The sequence below is a fragment of the Corvus kubaryi genome, unplaced genomic scaffold (genome assembly GCF_017639235.1).
Source record: "Corvus kubaryi isolate FWS band 111438036 unplaced genomic scaffold, C.kubaryi_AGA036_p1.0 37272, whole genome shotgun sequence".
Classification (NCBI taxonomy): domain Eukaryota; kingdom Metazoa; phylum Chordata; class Aves; order Passeriformes; family Corvidae; genus Corvus; species Corvus kubaryi.
In genome coordinates this window covers 2,026,446-2,038,724 of record NW_024581084.1, presented here as the reverse complement: position 1 = coordinate 2,038,724, position 12,279 = coordinate 2,026,446, and the positions used below count along the sequence as shown (strand labels likewise).

Below are 12,279 nucleotides of genomic sequence, written 5' to 3'. Positions count from 1 at the left end.
CGGCTCCGCTCGGCTCCGCACCGCTCGGCTCCGCACCGCTCCGCGCACCCGCTCCCGGCGCGGCTCCGCCGCTGGACCAGCGCACCGGCTGCGCCCCGCCCCGCGCGGGGCGGCTCTGCGGGGCCGGGGCGGGGACAGCCCGCAGCGCCCTGCGCTGCCCATCCTGCCGTGCCCACCTTCCCCGCACTGCCCGTCCTGCTCTGCCCGTGCTGCCCACCCCGCCTGTGTTCCCTCTCCTGCCGTGCCCACCCTGCCTCCAGCCCTGCCACCCCGCTGCCCAGAAACATTTTGGTTCCAGCCATGGGCTCGGCTTCTCCAGGGCCACCAGGAGATGGACAGGGAGGTGACAGCAGCGTGATGGCCACGCTGTGACCCCAATGGAGGGTGACCCAAGAGGTGTCTGAGAGTCCCAAAGTTTCCCTGGAACGCTGGGAATGCCTTGGCCCCAGGAGTTTGCACCTTGACTCCAAAGGCAAGCCAAGGCAGGTCCTTGCTGGTCCTCCCCTCTGGAAGCGGTCTCAAGGTTATGCCAAAATATTTGGGGTCTCTGGGGACTTGTGCAATACAGGTGGCTCCTGCCACGGCCTCTCCCTGGAGGAGAAAGACCAAAAAGGAGAGGTTTGGGGCAGATAACGTCTGCTCTGGTTTGTTTGGAGTCTTGAGAGCAATTAAATCATCTCCATTCCTGCCGCTCTTTCCATCACTTGTCCAGGAGACAATGGAAAGCAGGAAATTAGGAGTGACTGTGAACAAAGAGCCCCGTGCCGAGGCTGCTGAGTGCGCCGGGAGCCTCTCGTTTGCACTTCGCGATCCACTTCCCAAGGCGGATCTAAAGACATCAGGTCCTGGAGCACCGGCAGAGTCGTTATCAGCCTCATTAATCTTTAGGAGGCAGGAAAAAGCTGCTTCTGCTGAGGATGATGTGGAAATTAATGTCCCAGGAATAGTGGGAGAGGAGGGAGGCTGGGACGGAGGTGTTCGGCTGATGTGAGCGGGGGATCGGATCTCTGGGGTGCTGCCGTCGGGGTGTCCCGAGGGATGGCTGTCCCTGGCTGGCTGCACCGGCCCCCCGGTCCTGTCACCGTGCAGGGGAGGAGGGAGCACGGCCCAGGAGAGGGGGCTGGTGCCTTGCGACCTTTTGAGAGCTGTTTTATCCTCTCCTGGCTGGTTCCCGTGGCCAGGAGCAATGTCCTGAGCGTGCCCTTCCCTCGGAGCAGCCTTGCTGTGTGCATTCCCAGCGCTGCACCCTCCAATCTCTCCCCAGAACAGGTGCCGCTGCCACGCCCCTGCCCTGGGTTCCTCGGTCACCAAGCCCTGGCACCGAGACCACCCCCAGCCCGGGCTGGCACGGGCTTCTCGCAGCTGGAGAGAATCCGGGGGCGGGAGCAGCAGGGCAGGGGAGCCCAGGGATCCCGGGGTGCTTCCAGCTGGCTGGGGCTGCCTGAGGAGCGTCAGGGCTCCAGCCTCTCCCCGCCTTTCACTTCCACCTCGCTGGGAATCTGGGGCCGGGGAGCTGGGGGAATCCAGCCAGTTCAGCCTGGCTGAACCCAGATCTGATCTTCATTAAAAACCCCATAAAATTAATGAAATGATGGCCCGGTGGGCATTGAGGAGCTGATCGGAGCTGATCTCCATCCAGGAGGAGGGCAGCAGCAGCTGGCTGAGTCAGGAAGCCATCCTTGAGCCTTTTGAAGGGATTTTTTTTTTTTCATTCTGCTTAGATTTGGGGTTGAATTAAAGCCTAGTGCAGAGCGTGCTCTGCGTCCCTGGGTGGTCCCTGGTTCGGAGGGACGCTGTGCCCAGCAGCTGGTTTGGTGCTGGCAGATAAACTCCTCTTTGTCCTTTTGCCTGGGAAGCATCCACTGCGCTGAAAAGCAATTTACTGGCAGGGCTGGAGAGAGGAGGAACACACAGCCCCTTCCCACACGGCCAAAATAACCCCTGGGAGAGGGGCACGGGGGTTACGTGACCACAGAGAGCCTTTAAAAGCCCTTCCAAGATTTCAGCCATCCATTCCCAGCTGTTCCGCAAGAGTCCCTGTGGAAAACAGCGCGTTCGACCCCTGTCCTGGAAATGAGTGTTGTAAGGAGCTGGGGCCGGGATGCCAACGGAGGGGTAGGGTGAGCTGGCCTTTCTCCTGGATCCATGGAGCAGGGGTGAAGGAGGCTGTGTTGGGCTGGACTGGGCTGTGAGGGGGTGCAGGGGCAGCTGCTGTTCCCCAGGTGTCAGGAGGGGAAGGATTTGTTCCCGTGTGCAGCCAGCCCGGGGATCCCTGAGGATCCCTTGGAGATGATGATCTCTCTTTGGAGAGCCGGCCCTGAGCAGCGCTGTGTCCGTGCTGGAGCAGCCGTGCCCCAGCCCCCTCCTCGCCAGCACTGCCCTCAGAGGGACCCCGCTGTCCCCCGTGGCCGTGGGGACAAGGCCAGCAGGGATGACCGTGGTGTTTCTCCCCCAGGGACACTTCGGCTGGCACTGCCCTTTCCCTGCCTTTCCCCTTCCCGGCTCCAGCCCAGCAGCCCCGGGCGGCTTCGGTGGCTCTGCTGATTGCTGCCCGGAGGCGGCCTGGCCGCGTTTCAGGGATGGTCGGGCTGAGGGGAGGCTTTGCTTTCTGCTAATTAGCCAGACAAACAGTCTGGGTCATGTCCCCGCACCCCGAGGCGCGGCAGGACCCGGCTGGTGGCTGCCAGATCTAATCGGGAGCGTCTGCAGCGCTGATGGATGGCGAGGAAGAGGCGCTGGCGCCTTCACCTGCGCCCGGGGCAGCATCCCGACCTGCCGGGATCCAGGGCAGCATCCCGACCTGCCGGGATCCAGGCAGCATCCCGACCTGCCGGGATCCAGGGCAGCACCCACACCCCGCGGGATCCAGCGCTCTCCGCACCCCGCGGGGGTCTCCCCTCCACCCCCCGCTCCGGCTCCTGCTGCTTCCAGACCTCCCCACAGCCGGTTCCTTCCTCCCTCTCCCGCCCTCCCCTTCTCGCCCTGCCGTTATTTGCCTCCGTAATTGGTTTATTGATCTCTGGAGGGGCCGGGGCAGGGCTCGGCCAGAGCGGCCGCTCGCGTTCCCGGTGAATCATATCCCGGAGCCCCCGACACTAATGAGCCTTTGGCAGCCACGGCCCGAAATCCCGGCTCCTGCCTGCGCCTCTCCCCGCTGTGCCTGGCTCGTTGGAGGGTCCTGCGCATTAAATCGGGGCTGAACAGCCTGGCTTTGGCAGCCGGGCTTTGTTCCAGCTGGAAATGTCAGGGCTGGTGACAGCGCGCTGCCTCCTGCTCGGAGCAGCTGCTGGAACTCCGCGGTCCCCCAGCCTTGCAGAGGGTCCCTCGTGTCCCCCACGGCGAGCCCAAAGCCAGAGCAGAAGGACAAAACCGGTCCTTTGTGCCCTGTGACAAAGAGGTGACCTCAGCTCGTGGGATGGGACAGTGATCCCGCCTGGCCCTGCCTGTGCTGCCCGGCTGCTCGCCGGCCCCGTCCTTGGGGACGGCCCTGGATGTCCTCATTCCCTCGTCTCACCATCCAGGCTGGCTCCAGCCGCCGCCCCAGCCTGACACAGATGGATTTGGGTTGGGAAAGAGCCCGGCCGTGAGCCCAGCCGGCACGGAGGGGACACAGGGACACGCTCGCCGTTCCCAGGGGCACCTCCAGCCCTGCCTCAGCCGGCAGTGCCTGGTGCCATCCGTGTGCAGGATGTGCCTCTCTGCCCCAGACAGCACTGGGGCAGTTCTATGGCAAAAAATCCCAAGGGATTTGGGTCCTGGCTGCCCCAGGGCTCCCTGGAGCTGCCCCTTATGACATCTCGTTCACCTTGATGAGAGATGGTGCCAGATTTGTGCCCCTTTTGTTGTTTAAAATGCATTTTTGGGGCTCTGGGTCTCCCCCTTCCCTGCTGGAACAGGCAGGGCCCGGGTGGGAGCTCCCAGCCCTCCTGCCCAGGGCTGTGACATTGAGGGGACAGCCAGGGCCGTGACATTGGCAGGGACAGGCAGGGCTGTGACATGGAAGTGTCCCTGCACACAGAAATGACACCGGGGAACGGGGCTGTGAGTTGATTTTGCTGATGCTTCTGCACAGAGCCACCACGACTGTCCCCATTGCCACCCACAGGTCCCCATCGCTGCCAGCCGCCCCCAGCCCATGGCAGCGTGTCAGCCGTGTCCCCAGGGCCAGCCCTGCCGGGTCACCAGCTGTCCCCAGCCCCGCCAGCGCTGCCGTCACAGCCGGCCGGGGATCCCGGGGGTGGTGGGGGAGCTCTGTGTGTCTGTCCCCGTGTCCCTCCAGCTGGCACCTCGCCCTGCATCTGCCTGGCCTTGGGCGCTAATGAGGGATGCAGCAATTACAGGGCGAGATTGATTAAATCCTAAACCAGGGAGGTTTTGGGTGGCCCTGACCTTTCCGAGCTGGGGCAGCGGGGGCCGATCTGGGGCTGTTTGAGATAAACTCAAGAGGATGTGTCCTTCTGCCACCTCCTGCTCCTCTGGCGTGGCACAGGAGGGGACACCGGGGCTGGCCTGGCCCTGTGGCTGTCACTGCGAGCCCCTGTCCCTTGTGCCAGCACGGGGAGGAAGCGGTGACAGAGCTGACTCTGCCCCCAGCCCACCTGTGCCCTGTGGCGACACTTTTGGGGACATCCAGGTCGGACATCAGGAAAAGGAAAGGGTTGTGAAACACTGGCAGGGGCTGCCCAGGGAGGTTTGGAGCCGCCATCCCTGGATGCGGCACTCAGTGCTCTGCGCTGGGGACAAGGCGGGCATCGGGCACAGCCTGGGCTCGGTGACCTCGGAAGCCTTTTCCAGCCTCCATAATCCTGGGATTCTGTGACATCCATGGGTGGGATCGGACGAGTGGCTCTGGCTGCACCTTCCGAGTGACAGGGACGGCTGCCAGCCACGGAGCGGGGTCCGCTGGCCCCCGTGAGCTGCCCCGGGCTGCCACGCGCTGCTCATTAAGGAGCCACCTCTGGCTGTTAATTAGCGGCGCTGATTGCGGGCGGCGGCAGCGCGAGGGTGGCACCGAGGGGGGCTCTCGGGACACTCGGGTGGCAGCAGCAGCAGGAGGAGCTGCCCTTAGGCTGCCAGGGGAAGCGGTGCCCGGGGGTCTCTTTGCAGCGGGGGGCGGCGACAGCGACACGACAGCACCAAGGACAGCTTGTCGCGCCCGCCCGCGCCGCCCGCCCGCCTCGCTTTGTGGCCGTTGCGCCCGCGCGAACCGCAGAGCCGCGGGCGGCCCGCCCCCGCCGCGCTGCCATTGGCTGGGACGGGCGGGGGGCGGGGCCAGCCCAGACACGTGTGCGGCACCCGGAAGCGGCGCCGGGACCGGCCCGGGCTCGGGGCTGCAGGTGCGGGGCGAGCGCGGGCCCCGACCCGCCCGGGGCTTCCGGCTTTGGGGCCTGAGGTGTTCTGGGACCGACCGGGGGCTCCAGGTTGGAGGGAGGCCTGAGGTCGGCCGGGAGCTCCGGGTTTGGGGGGGCTTCGGAGATCCTGGGGCTGGCCGCGGTATCCGAGGGCTCCGCGTTTGGGGGGTTTGGGGGTCCTGGGATGGGCCTGGGCCTCCAGGTTTGGGGGGTTTAGAGGTCCTGGGATGGGTCAGGGGTTCAGGGGTGTCCAGGTTTGCGGGGTCCGGAGGTCCTGGGTCTGGCCGGGGGGTTCTAGATTTGGAGGGCTCGGGGGTCCGGCGGCCTCAGTTTTGGGGGTTTGGGGGCTCTGGGACCGGCCGGGGGATCCAGGTTTGGAGGATTCGGGGGTCCTGGGACCGGCCCCGCGGCTGGCGGGCCCGGGGGTGCGGGGTAATAGGGCGGAGTGCCCGGTGTAGGGTTGGGGGGTGATTTGGGGGGTGTTTGGGGCCTCCTGGATGGGCTGTAGGGACCCCCTGTAGAAAGGGGGGCGCTTCCTGGGGACCTGGGGGGGAGTCTGAGCCGGGAAACCAGCGGGGCCTGAGCTGGGCACGCACCTGCGGGGCTTGGGAAGAGCCTTGGGGCAAGGCTGGGGGCTGGGAGAGCCTTTGAAGCTGGCACTGGTGTGTGTATTTCTTAGATATTTGCATTTAAATCCATCAAGCCCGGTGTATTTGATTATTCACGTGCGAACGTATCCGTGCGTGCGTGTGTTAGGGATTTGTGCAGCCGTGTTTCCACACCTGTGTGCATTCCCATTCCCAGTGCTCCCTCCCCATCCCTGCGCTTGGTTCCCCTTCTCCCCCCTTCCCAAGGTGCGGGAAGCCGGGTGCTGTGAGGGTGTTGGCCCTCCACACCGGGAACACCGGCCTTGGGGCACACAGAGGGGGCACCACGGAGCGGGACGTGGCCTGGGCGAGGTCTGAGCGCCGTTTGTGCCAGGCTGAGCCCCAAATCCCGGCGGTTGTGCTCCAGGTGGGATGTGCTGTATCCCATCCCCGCTGCTCCACCGAGCTCGGCTTAAGTTGCAAAGCCTCACCTAAGGGGAGAGAGGAGCTCAGGGGAGGGTGGTCGAGCTGAGCTGGCTCTGATCCCTTTAGTGGAGGGGTTTGGGTGGGCTTTGGGGGTTGTTCTCTGGCTGTGAACACCTGGCTCTGTTCCTGAGGCTGCTCCTCTCTCCTAGGCCAGCATGATCCCGGGATCTGGGCCGGTGGTGCAGGCGCTGCTGGGGACGTTCCTCACCTGGGGGCTGACGGCAGCGGGCTCGGCGCTGGTGTTTGTGTTCTCCAGTGGGCAGGTGAGTGCTGGGATCAGCTTCTTGTCCCTGGGATCCCAGCAGGATCCGCATCCGAGGCCTGTGCCCTGTTCCTGGCTGGGTTGGGCTGCCTGCTCCCAGCTTTGAGGGGCTCAGCGTCACTCCTGGGGCAAGAGGAGGAAAAATCCAGCTCCTTTCTCAACACACCAGAGGGGAGGGAAATGAAATTGCTGAGCCTGGGCTGTGGAATGTGCTCCTGGGGCTCAGGAGCCGCAAGCAGAGCTCTGTGTTGGCAACAGCAGCTTCCCTGCCTCTAACCTGGTTTTGCTGCCACGTTTCCAGGGCAGGATTTGGGTCAGTCCGTGCTCAGATGGAGCAAAACGCTGAGCTTCAAGTCACCCTGGATCCAAAATTAGAGCCCCCCTCACCAGGGTGTTCCAAATTGCCCAGATGGATTTATTATTCATGCCTTGGTCTTGTGATGGTTTATTCAGGAGGTGGCTGCAAAGTGAGGCTCCCTTTGGAGGAGCACTTTGGTTTTCTTCCTTGGGGAGGGAGGGACAAAACCTGCCCTGGGAGTGAAAGGGGCAGGATTTGTCCCCCTGGGATAGGGCAGAGCAGTGGATTTGTTTGGAGCTGCCTGGTGTTGGAGGGATGAAAGCCTTCAAGGAGGGAGGGAAATGCAGGGCAGCTCATGCAGAGGGGCAGGAGAGTTTAACTTTGCACAGGCTTTGGCCTGGGCTCTGGATGGGCAGGGAGGGAGCCAGGAGGCTCTGTGGGATCGTGGGGATGCTGCCCCCACAGAATCCCAGCATGGTTTGGGTGGGAAGGGACCTTAAAGCCCATCCAGTGCCACCCCTGCCATGGGCAGGGACACCTCCCACTGTCCCAGGCTGCTCCAAGCCCTATCCAACCTGGCCTTGGACACTTCCAGGGATCCAGGGGCAGCCACAGCTTCTCTGGGAATTCCATCCCAGCCCCTCCCCACCCTGACAGGGAACAATTCCTTCCCAAAATCCCCTCTGTCCCTGCCCTCTGGCAGTGGGAAGCAATTCCCTCTTGTCCAAAGCCCCTCTGCAGCCTGGCGAGCCCTTCCCCATCTCCCCAGCACTGTGGGCAGTGCTTTCACCAGGAGTTAAAGGCGTTTTGTGTTTGGTTTTTTCCAGAGGCGGATCCTCGATGGGAGCTTGGGCTTCGCCGCAGGGGTGAGTGCAGCATCCTCCTCCTCCTCCTCTTCCTCCTCCTCCTCCTCCTCCCCTGTGTTCTCTGCAGCCCGGTTTGGTGCCCACTCGAGTTACAATCCCTGGGCTGATCCCCCGAGGGCAGGGCAGGGCAGGGCTCGGCTCAGTCCCATCCTGGCCCGGTTCCTCCTGGCTGGCTGCCCACGCTGGGCTTGGCTCTCTGGAGCTCAACTCTCCTCGTTTCCCTGGGATTCTGAGTCGCTCCCGGAGCACTGGAGCGATGGAGATGGGCAGGAGAGTTGTGCTGGGGGCTGCTGTGCCTGGCTGGCTTTGTGCTTCTCCATGGGTGCTTTAAACCCTCGGGAGGAGAGGGAAGAGAGAGCTGCAGCTCTCCCTGGAAGCTGCACGTGGAATGTGGGGCTCAGGGCGGCTTTTCCTGAAGGAAAACGTGGCTTGAAATTGTGTGGGGGGCTTGGGAATGTGGAGCTGCCGCTGCCCACGTGCTGGGGGCAGGTGGGGCCTCACTCAGACTCGTTAAATCACCTTTGTTTCCCCGTTAAAGGTCGAGTCCAGCGCTACTCCCCACACTGCAGGTGCTGGAGCGCCCCTGGGATGTGCTCTGCGGGGAGGGGCCCCTTGCCACGTGTGTGCTGGGGCCACCTGGGCTCTGCCAGGTCCCCCTCGCTGTGTCCCGGCTGGGCAGGTGGCACCTGGGTGCCGTGGTGGGTGACAGGAGCTGGGTTTGCGCCCTGGAGGGTGAGGATCATTCACCTTGGTGGTTGCAGGCATTCCTCCATGAATCCCATCGGGATCAGGAGTTGCTGTCCCAGTGCTGTCCTTGCCGTGGCCACCACGTCACCCTGCCAGCAGCTCTGAGTCCCCTCTGCCTGGCCCGGGTGTGGCTCAGGAAGCAGAACTCCTGCAAACATTTGCTTTTGCCTCAGCTCTTCCAGCTGGCAGCGCTCAGAGCAGGAAGGGGGAGCCGGTTTTGGGGTGCTGCAGTGCCTGGAGGGGACAGGCTGTGAGGGAGCCCCTGGTGACAGCAGGGTCCCCCTGAATTTCAATTCTCCCAGCGGGGCAGCGTTGCCACTGCTTGACCAACAGCTGGCTCTCCATCTTTTCGTTGCCTGACAGGGTTGAACAACACAAGGAACATTTCCCTCCCCCTTCTCCTGGTTCTTGTGCTTGGGGGCTTTGCAAAGGATCCACGGAGGAGCTGGAGGAGCAATCACCTCCTGTCCCAGCCCTCAGGCAAGCGGGATTGTGGAAACTGCCCTCACCTATGCCATGCTGGAGCTGGGCAGGTTCTCCACCCTCCTGGTAAACACTTCCCTGCTGGCCTCCTGGGAGCTGCCAAGCCAAATAAATCCAGGATTAACTCCAAATGTCTCTGCCACCGCTGAGGCAGGAGGAGGATGTGGGACAGGGACGTGCAGGTGACCTCAGGGAGGGTGCCTGGGGTGCAGAGGGTTGTTTTGGGATGCAGGAAGCTGTGGCTGGGCACTGCCTTCCCTGCCGATGCTCCAGCTCATCTGGGGGTGCTGGGGTGAGCCTGGGCGTGTGGTTAAATTGAACTGGGGTGTACTGGGAGCATCCTGCTGGCTCAAGCTGCCCCTGTCTGACGGCACAGGTGTCACCTGGGGTGGAGGGCCCTGTGCAGCTCGGTCCTTGCAGTGGTGTGGGGGGGCTCAGCTCCTTCCAGCCCTGGCTTTGCCTTTTCCCTGCCTCAGTTCCCTGCCTGGAACTCTGGATAATCCAGGGTTTTGCATGCAGGAGCCTGCGAGGTGATGTGTTTCCATAGAGACAAAGCTTTGCTTGCTGGGGCATCTGATGTGGAATTCTGCTGCCTTTTCCCTTAAATCTTGATATCTTTAAATGAGATTTTTTTTTTTTCCTTTTTTTTCTCTGCGGTGCTGCAGGGCTGGGCTCAGACACCAGCAACAAACACCTGCAGCCCCCTTCCCTGCAGCCTGGCACAGCTTTCCCTCTGCTGGGCTGGAGCTGGGTGTCCTCTGTCCCGGGTGGAGCAGGAGATCATCCAGCCACGCTCCTCAACCCTCCCCAGGCACACTGGAATCGAGTATTCCCTTAAAACAGCATCAGGAATTCACACGGCTCTGCTGAGGCTGCTCCTCGTTGTTGGAGCCTTCGTGAAGGAAAAGTTTGGCAGGGGAAGTGTCCTGACAGAGTCTCCTCTTCCTCCTGACTTTCCTGTCCTGCCACGGAGATCTCCTTTTCCCGGATTTCCTGCTCCTGTGTTTCCCTCGGTGTTCCTGTTCTCACCCCGGGGATCCCACAGGAGCGTGGCCAGGCCTGCCTGCTTTAATGAGGGATTTAATTCTGCCCCAGCAGGGTGGGTGGGCTGAACCCAGCCCCGGGTGTGAAGGTCATGGCTCTGTTTATCCTGGATTTGCAGGAAAAAGCTCCTGTGCGGCTCCACAGCCATGGGGCTGAGCTGGGGCAGCGCTGGACCCGTGGGTTTGGGGGGTGAGGAGAGTTTGGAGAATTTTGGGGAGTGCTGCACTGAATCCCTGTGGAAGGAGATGCCCAGCCCTGGGAGAGGTGTTTGGGCTTAAATCCTGCTGTGTTTTGGGGGATTCCCACCAGTGCGAGGGCACAGATCTGGATTCGTTCCCCGTGGTTGGTTTTGGAGTCTGGATTTGTCTCCTGTTCCACTGCTGGGCCCCAGGGAAGGGTCTGGGCTCCTCCATCCCGGTGATGCTTCAGATCCCACAGCTGCCTCCTGCCTGCTTCTCCTCCCCCACCGACCCTGCCGTGTTTTCCCGAGAAATGGTGGATTTGTGGCATTGCTGCATCTTGGCTTTGGAGCGCAGAGGAGTGAAAGTGCCCAAATCCAGCTTGGCAGGAGCGGGGTGTCCCTGTGCCAGCAGCTGCTCCCCGGCTCAGGGGCTGGAGTGAGGGGAAGGTGTGGAAAATCCGAGTGGCTCCGGGTTCATTGATCCCACGAGGGCCCAGGGGGGTTTTCCTCTTTCATTCCTGCCTTTGCCACCAGCCGGCTCGGTGCCATCGGGGTTCGGGGCCTGGCCCTGGCTGGGCGGTGCAGAGCTTTGAGATCGGGGGGAATTTGTCACTTAAATGGGGCTGTTGGCAGGAATCCTCCCCCTTCTGTCAGCTGGGAAGAGCTGCAGCTGAACCCGAGCTCTGACACTGACCTGGGTGGGCAGGAGCTGGGCTGCTCCAGGCAATCCCATGTCCCTAAATCCCCCCCTGAGCTCCGGGACGGGCTGAGGGGAAGCTGCTGAAGGACTCCCTGTGGGTCCCTTGCAGCTCAGAATGTTCTGGGATTCCGGGACTTCCAGCCCCTGGGGCGAAGGCTTTGATCTGCATAAGGCAGCAGGAAATCACTTTTCCTTCACCTTGGGCTGGCTCAGAGCTCTGTGGTCGCCTTCCCCCCGAGCTGGTGGGATCCTCGGAGCTGCCTTGGGTGCTGCCAGGCTCTGGAGGCTGAGCCCTGTCAGGGCTGTGTTTGCCGTGGGGAAATGCTATCTTAACACGAGCTGAACAACATAATTCTCCGGAGCCTTTCCCTGCTGCCTGTGTTTCCACGTTGGGGTGTGTGGTTGTTTTTTAAAGGAGGTGGCATTTGAAATATGAGGTTTGACAGCCGTGCTTAAGCCTGACATGACAACCCTCGTTCTTCTTACTCACAGCGAGCTCAGATTTACACAATCCCCCAGGGACTGGTGTCTGCAAGAGGGAGCTCCTTCCTTCCTTGGGAGAGATTGAGGATGGGAGAGTTTGCTCCGAGTCCTTGTGCTGGGAGAGCCGGGCAGCAGCTCCTCTTCAGAGGCTTTCAGCTGGAAGAGAGGAGGTTTGGGTTGGGAATTGGGAAGGAATTCTCCCCTGTGAGGGTGGGGAGGCCCTCAGGGTGCCCAGGGAAGCTGTGGCTGTCCCTGGATCTCTGGAAGTGCCCAAGACCAGCTTGGACAGGGCTTGGAGCAGCCTGGGATAATGGGAGGTGTCCCTGCCCATGGCAGGGGTGGAATGGGATGGGATTTAAAGTCTTTTCCAACCCCAACCATTCTGGGATTCTGAGCATCCTGCAAAGGGGACTTCCTGGGGTGCTGGGGGTTGCTGGATAGAGAGTTGGGGTCACTTTTCCCTCAGCATCTTCCTGCTGCTGTGTCTGTGATCCCTTTGCTCCTTCCCACTGCAGGATCCTGGCCCCGCAGCCATTTCTCCACTGGAATTTTGGCTTCCCTTTTGTCCCATGGGATCTCACCACTCCCCTTCTGTCCCCAGGTCATGCTGGCTGCATCCTACTGGTCCCTGCTGGCCCCAGCCATCGAGATGGCCGAGGAATCCGGCACCTTCGGAGCCTTCTCCTTCTTCCCAGTGGCCGCAGGCTTCGCTCTGGGAGCAGCGTTCGTGTACGGGGCCGACCTGCTCATCCCAGTGCTGGTGAGTGGGAATTCCCTGGCTGGGGGCTCAT

General features: G+C 62.3%; 1 protein-coding gene across 2 annotated transcripts in view; it reads left to right on the top strand.

Moving 5' to 3' along the window:
• Positions 1-5,283: 5,283 nt before the first annotated feature.
• Positions 5,284-12,279, top strand: part of SLC39A11 (solute carrier family 39 member 11) — a 124,172-nt gene continuing 117,176 nt past the window's right edge. For both annotated transcript variants that reach the window (XM_042025519.1, XM_042025518.1), the window contains exons 1-4: positions 5,284-5,420; positions 6,574-6,687; positions 7,812-7,850; positions 12,090-12,248. In XM_042025519.1, coding sequence (XP_041881453.1) covers positions 6,580-6,687; positions 7,812-7,850; positions 12,090-12,248 — 306 coding nt within the window. In that variant the 5' untranslated portion in view covers positions 5,284-5,420; positions 6,574-6,579. The remainder of the gene's footprint in view (positions 5,421-6,573; positions 6,688-7,811; positions 7,851-12,089; positions 12,249-12,279) is intronic.